Source organism: Halyomorpha halys, unplaced genomic scaffold, assembly GCF_000696795.3.
Source record: "Halyomorpha halys isolate HHAL.00 unplaced genomic scaffold, Hhal_1.1 Scaffold1034.1, whole genome shotgun sequence".
In the NCBI taxonomy this organism is placed as follows: domain Eukaryota; kingdom Metazoa; phylum Arthropoda; class Insecta; order Hemiptera; family Pentatomidae; genus Halyomorpha; species Halyomorpha halys.
The window spans coordinates 114822-122386 of NW_027109491.1; the positions used below are offsets into that span (position 1 = coordinate 114822).

Here is a 7565-nt window from a genome sequence, read left to right on the forward strand (position 1 = left end):
ATTTCCACACTGTCTCCTTCTTCTGTTGGTGCCTGCATTTTAAGGAGCTTTTGAGTTTGTGATTATGTCCCTGTAGGCGTTCCACGAATTTTATAATGTGCTAGGGCACACATTGGTTTTGAAATGTATTTAACTGAGCCTAAAAACTAAATACACGTTCTGGCTCGTCGTTTTTGAATTTTTATTGACTGCAGGGTTGTTGCCAACGCACCGGAGGGAACGCTGGTGTAAGGTTTAATTATTTTTATTTTCAAATCCTCTTTATTGATATATAATTACAATTACAATGTAATTACATTAAATTACAATGTGTTAACTGTAAATAGCACATAGGGAATAGAATATACAAGGGTTTCTTTCATCACAATATCTAGAAAACATTAATAACTATTTAGCTTTCAACTTTCAATCTGTAAGGTTTAATAAGACATACACAATTTTAATCATATAGCAGAATTACATACACTGCGGGAATATAGAAATAAGTTAGATTTACATTAATTGTTGTAGTATTCGGAATATTAACTTACTAGATAAACGGTTTTGAGAACTATTTCGATTCACGGTGTTGAGCATAGTGCCCTCTACTAAACCATTCAATTCATTACGACTTCAATCCTTACAATTTAAAATATTAAATATATTTTACTCCTTACTTTGAATCAAATAAAATCATTCAATAACATCAGTTTATATTATAATATAAGACGCTGATTTTTCCTGAACCAGATATTAATCCTTCCTTTATGAACGCAAAGGAACTAGTTTCTAACCCTGTTTCCTCTAAAATTCCTTAAGAGAGTAGGCTAATCATTCTTGGCGTAGTAAAGGAACTTTACCTCGGTACCTTCAAAAAAAAGAAATTTTAATGACGTGCTACCGATGTATAGTCTCTTCAAAACTGTCATCACACTTTTTGTAATTCTTAATATTAACAGTTTTAAATTTCAATAAATAAATAAAAACTAAATTTTTGTATGCTTAGCACGAAGCACGGTGCGACCGCTCCAGTCGCTACTGCCATTGTAGTATGCTGAATCAGGAACCAAATGGTTCAAGCATATTCTGATCTACCAGTTTCCTCTCTTACCTCTATACCAGTAAACAACGAATTGTTGCTTTAGCTGTAGTATTAGTAGCTAAGGATCAAATGCAGAGCTAGTGATTATTATTGGTTAGTCTTGGATTTACTCTGCTACTATCATCAAGGTTACAATACCCTTTGATGAAGTTAAGACCCCGCTCTGATTTTTATACCTTTTAGTTCAACAATTAAACAATTATAAGCAATAATACAGATTTGAAAAATATTTACTACGTTGGATGGTAAAAAAGTATGTTTTAATTCTTCTAGACTCTTTCTTGATAACTCGACATAAGTGAAAACGAAATATCAATCGTTGTTCTTTTGAGACTATTCAACTAGGAAGAAGGAGCATGTTATCTACTGTAGGTAAAACATTTTAGAGCATATGGAAACTGGTGTAATCATTGGTATACTATGTATGATTACACTTTTTTTTTTCTTTAAAGGTTTGTTGGTTGTTGTAGTTGTGGTAGTCTTGTTGTTTTTACTGTAACCCTTCATTACTCAATAATACAAGCCTACATCCCGTAATGACCATGTAATGACGTCAGAGGCGGGTTCTCATGGTTTACCCACACCAGGGCGCTAATGCGCTCACATTACCGAAATGTCCGCTTTCACCTGAGTCGTTGATGGCTGCTATAACCTAGGCTACGGACTTCGCTCACGGTGGGACTTCTTTAACTTGTCACAACTTAGGTTTATCTATCTATATCTTAATATAGAAATAAATACTTTATTATAGAGAAGCCAGTTACAAAGTATTCATTCACATATGTTCTACTGTTCCCATTACAGTCTGAGATCCTAAGCAAGTAAAGAAATTATATTAGATCCGTAATTTAAGGAAAACGTGTAGCATGGCAGTTGTTATTTTTGAGGTTGGGCGCCTCGGAGGTGGAACAGATTGTGAAATTGTTCTGGTTCCAAACCGCTCAATTACAAGCCGGCATTGGCCACGGCTGGGTGAACCCGGCAGCTTGTTACAGATAGTCTTATGGGCTATAGCTTTATCCAATATTTCTCAGAATTGTACCAGGCTCCTTCCCTATATACAATCCTCATGCTGACTCTCAGAAAACGATTAATCCTGAGTGGCTTCCTTGGACTGTCGTCCTCTTTCGCCTCATGACCTCTTCAACCTTGTCAGTCTTAGCCTGTTCTTTGTGAAGGACAATTCTCTTTCTTTGTTTTTCCGTATGAGATTATTCTAGGCCTTAATAATTTTCTTGTGGTGACTATACACGCTGTTTTGTAACTTGGAGATGAATATTAGCCCATATGAAACTCAAGGGATTTTGTGTCGATTTATAAAACTTCACACATATATCTAAGATATAACGAAAAGTCTCAAGGAAAATACCTTTAATCTGGATTTTGTTTTACTTATTTAACAATAATACAATTTTTTAAACTACAAATATTAGTTTTTAAATTAAAGCTGATTTCAAATCGTTGTTTTTTTTAATAGTGGAACGCCTGAAAAGAAAATTTTTATTTTGTATTTAAGGTATTCCGTAGAATTTACTGTAGACTGGAGTTAATTTGTAACGGCTCTAATAGCTTTAGTAATGTCTGTAGAACGACTTCAGTAAAGAAAATAACCGCAGTTGATGGTACTATCTTCGGAAAACGTTCAATTCTAAATTTTAAAAAATCATAAGATGTGATATTATTCAATAAAAGCAGCGATATCCCGTAAAGGTTTGAAACTAACTTATTTGCCCCAACTTTATTGTTACCATATGTGTTAACACTTACAAAAAAACTATATTAAAGAAAAACTTTCGTTGATTTTCAAAATTTTTTTTTTTTCGAAAATTTATCTTTTATAAATTAATCAGAATTTCTGAATTTCTTCTTCTTCTTAAACAACATAACAGTGTATCCCAAAATCTATGAAAAATGTCGTAGCAAACACTAAGGAGTGCTCACTAATTAACTTAGTTATGGATTCTATCTTAATCGAGGACTTAATTACCCTGAAACTAAAATGCTGAAATTTCGGCTCCATTTTTCTTGAGATAAAATACTTCTGTATTAGTTTTATTCATGATCTAACCATTTATCTGTAACTATCCATAGACTAATTAAAAGGTTCAGAGTTTGGATGGACCATCCATAGAAATGTCGGATCCATCAACAATTTTAACCCGTGCTTTCAATTTTATCAACCTTGTTTTGACTGTGGTTATAAGTTCTATAGACCCAGAGTAAAATAATTTGAAATTTCATAAATAAGTCTATAAAATAAAAAACAGAGCATATTAATGTATAAACTATGTCAGTATTCAAAAAAGGGGAATATTTATTGTGAATAACTCTTATTTTAATTATTTAATGTATATATTTAATTTCAAACCAAATAAATATATTTATTTATATAAATATACGATATTATAATTCCTCATACCTACAAATACTACCATTGTAAGACTAACCTCAAGGCACTATTCCTATTATGCAAATGACATGACGTAAACCCAACGGTGTTTCATGTAAATTTGCCCTCAATGTATCTTTTTTTCCCTTTGTTCGAGCTTTCTTTGGAGTCCTTTGTTAAACAAATTCTTGTTCTTGTTCACCCACATTAGAGTAATTGTGCTAATTAATGTAAAAAAAAATTAAGACTTTTCTTACTGAAATTGTATATTGTTGATAACTTTTAATTTTCTATTGTTAAGTTGCTTCAGGAAGTAAATGAAATTTTATCTTAACGACTTTAAATATTACATCTATATTAAATATTAATCAAAACGATTGAGGATAAAATCTTCAGGATCACATTAAATTATATAACCTGTTATATATTTTGTTTGTAGGATACATTTTTATCGATTTATTACACTTTTTCAATTATAATTATTTAAATTAATATTCTATTTTGCAGAGGATGCGGCACTTGTGTCTGCTGGCGGTAACTGCCGTCGTCCTGGGATCATCAATAGCTCAGCAAGTGAGTACTCTAATACGACATTTAATATTAAATAACATAATTAGCAAACATTAATTATTAAATATAACGCAATGAAGTTATACCTCGTAAAGTTATACAGTATAGATGGGGTTCAAGTTTTGATGTGTTATGAATATCATGAAATATGCCTGCGACTGATAAGACCTCGTAATTGTAAGTGTGTGAAAAAATGAAGGTCATATAGTTTATAATTATTAATAGATTTTTTTTATTATAACTAGTATTATGTCTGTATTTCTCCATAAAGGCATGGAAAATACTACATAACATGTACGGGTTTTATATATTTGTTTGCGTTTTAAAACAATTCCTTATCCACACTTTAATATCAGATATGAGGCACACTTCTTATTCTTATAAAATGTCATTTATAAAAGTAATAAAATAAAATAAATGTAAAAATATATATATAACTAACATAAATTCAACGGTTTTATCATACACCAACTCAATATACTTAGCACACCAATTTCATCTTCAGTTCTTTCTCTGTATTATTTAATAATTTTTTTTTACTAATTAATTAAGTTTTTTTTACTCCTTCATTCTTGAATGCTTTAATTTTCTCATAATCACTTAATATATATATTTTTTTAAAAATTTATACGGTACTAACAGATGGTTGAAACAGTTTTATAGATTTTCTGAATAAAAAAAACCTATTGTGTCATGGTAATACTGACAAATTTTATTTTTTGAGATATATTTTACAGACAACAAACTATGCAGAAGGTCCTTCAACTTTATACGAATTGGTCGTTTTGACTAATTATTAGATAATTTTAACTTAGTTCTAATTCAGTTCAACTAAGTAAGCTGAATAGCTCGGTCTTTAAATCACTTAAGTTCTGTCTAACGTCAGCAAAGAAGGGTCTGCGGTATCTGATTTTAAAAAAAGGAGTTGGGCACCAGGTAATGTAACATCCGTCAGAAAAAATATATATAGCAATGTTTATTAAAGGTATTAAGAAAGGAAGGGATCTTCCTCTACCTATTTGAGTTTATGCCATGACTTTTTGAGAGGAATCATTAGGTATTATTGGGTAAAAGACGAAATATTCTTTTGCAGATAAATGGATTTTTACGACATAATTATAGTACATTCAGGTTAGTCAAAAATTTTAAAAATGTTCAGAATTTAAATAAAAATTTCAAGACTAAGTATAAATTTCAAAGTTGGTCCTTCCAATTGAATCCTAGTAGTTATGTCAAACATATCAATGAGATTGATGAGTTAAAGAAGACGAAACTTACAAACATAACATTCTGTCACGTAGGCGAAGGATAGAATCACCTTTCACAACCTTACCAGTAAAATCAAACACTTTCATCAAGCGCTGACTGGATCGGAAAATAGTCAGATAAGGTTTGGAAAGCACCTTCGGCTGTCACAGAAATGGTTTCCTGTTAGATCGGTCCGTTGAGGAAGACATAAAGACAGCAATAAAAGTGTTTACATAAGCACTTCCGAAGGTTTTTTATCGTTGTCATTCAGGTGCTTATTGCTTACACCATATTTTAGCCAATATACTCTACTTTAAATGATGCTTAGTTAGGTTTTCTAGTGTTGTAAGTAGTTTCAAGTATAGAGCTCCGAATGAATTTTTTTAATCTTTTTTTAGTGATCAATGGGTTTCTCTACACGCCTGTAACACTCCATTTTAACTGAGATCAAATTTACTAAATATATTGTAATGTACAGTTGTAAATATCAATAAATATATTTTCTGAATCAGCCGCCATTTCGTATTCCCTCTGACTATAATTGGCTGACTCATCAATTTTTACTTGTAATTATATGTGGTTTTAATTAAAGTATTCTAAAATTGGGGTTAAATAACTGACTTTGGGGCTCTTGTACTAAGAGGTTATGTAACTAAAGAGGAGTTGTTATAATGAGATATTGGCGATGAGGCTGGGACGCAAGATTCCTATAATTATTTTTAGTGTTATGATTTCCTTGAGATAGGTTTTAAATGCATTAAAGTTAAAATAAAAAGAGACATATGGGGTGAGAGTGGCAATTCCACGCTAATTCCTAGTTTTATGACTAACTGTGAAATGTTGCAGAACATAAGCTATATTTCAAAGACTGTTTTGCTCGCTAGAAATAAATGTTTTAAGAGTACAATAATAGCTGCAATTATTAAGAGATACTAGCGATGGTTAACGTTACATTATATCTGTGCTAAGAAAAATATTAAGTTAGCAAAATATTAAAATATATATAAAAGTAGTTTTTCCTGAAAAAAAAAACATATTTCAGACTGATTCGTTGATGTTAAGGTAGCAATCATTATTATTTTTTTTCATCTCTTTGAGTTAACAAGAATGGAAAATTGTAACATGTAAGTATGGTACAGGATTTAATTCAGGAATTTTTTAAAAACTAACCATTGTTAATACTATTGATAATAATCCTGAAGGTCGAAAACTTCTAACTGGCGGTTAGACGTCCATGCTGACCAAGGGTAATGCAGCCCTCGTATACCGGTCAAGAAACAGTTTCAAGTTTATTTATTAATTATTTAATAAATACCAAAAAAATCCTTATTATATATTTACTAATTATATAATTATATATCACTACATCAGCTAATTATATTTACGTATAAGTAGGTTGACCGGTTGAAAAATAGGGTGATAATCCAGATAGTGATTTCCATTCAAAAGTTAATTTTCAAAACACAGCGTAATGAATCTTTTCCATAAGAGAGCCTGTTATTTAACCAGTCCTATAGCGGTACTGGAAAAATTGGGAGCCTACTTCCGTCAAACTGGTCCAACCAGATCCGATTTTTTTATTTATTTTTTTTATATGAAGCATAAAGTAGAATCAGCCCCGTCCTATCGAAGCTTAGATTTATGTTTCTGAAACTTGGAGCCCAATTGAAATTCTCTGTAACCCACACCCTGGTATAAGTTTTATATATCTCTCAACATTATTTCCGAAAATATCTAAAGCAGTGAAAAATAAAAACAAAACGATTACAGATATTCATCCAATCAAATATTATTTTCAGATTTTATAAACAAAAATGGTTCAATGATTGATTTTTTTTTAAACGTTCCTCTGCTTACTGGACTAGATAAGGTACATTAATATTATTTCAAAAAATTATTTAAATTAATGGGTACATACATATTAGACTTGCCGAACTACATTTCGGTCCTAACAGATTATAACATTCTTTATTATTGTTATATTCAATTTGGCCACAGCTCACTCTGCTCGCTCATAAGAGATAAACAAAGCCCCAACAAATCCTTTTCGCTGAAGATAGGGCTTAAATGGGCAAAGATATGACCCAGTTTATAGTATCTATTATTTATTAAATAAAACCACAAATTGTATCCAATACTGTCTCAACACTTTATTTCTTATTAGTCCAACGTTTCGGCTATTCCAGCCATCTTCAAGGACATCTTTAATACAAATCTTCTCCTCACATTAATTTATAATTTTAATTGCAGGCTATTCTGCCCAGGTCATTTTCTTAT

General features: G+C 31.0%; 1 protein-coding gene across 2 annotated transcripts in view; it reads left to right on the forward strand.

Annotated features, from left to right (window-relative positions):
• uif (sushi, von Willebrand factor type A, EGF and pentraxin domain-containing protein uif) overlaps positions 1 to 7565 on the forward strand; it is a 207246-nt gene that overhangs the window by 80749 nt on the left and 118932 nt on the right. For both annotated transcript variants that reach the window (XM_014432159.2, XM_014432158.2), the window contains exon 2: positions 3978 to 4043. In XM_014432159.2, the coding sequence (XP_014287645.1) occupies positions 3981 to 4043 (63 nt within the window). In that variant the 5' untranslated portion in view covers positions 3978 to 3980. The remainder of the gene's footprint in view (positions 1 to 3977; positions 4044 to 7565) is intronic.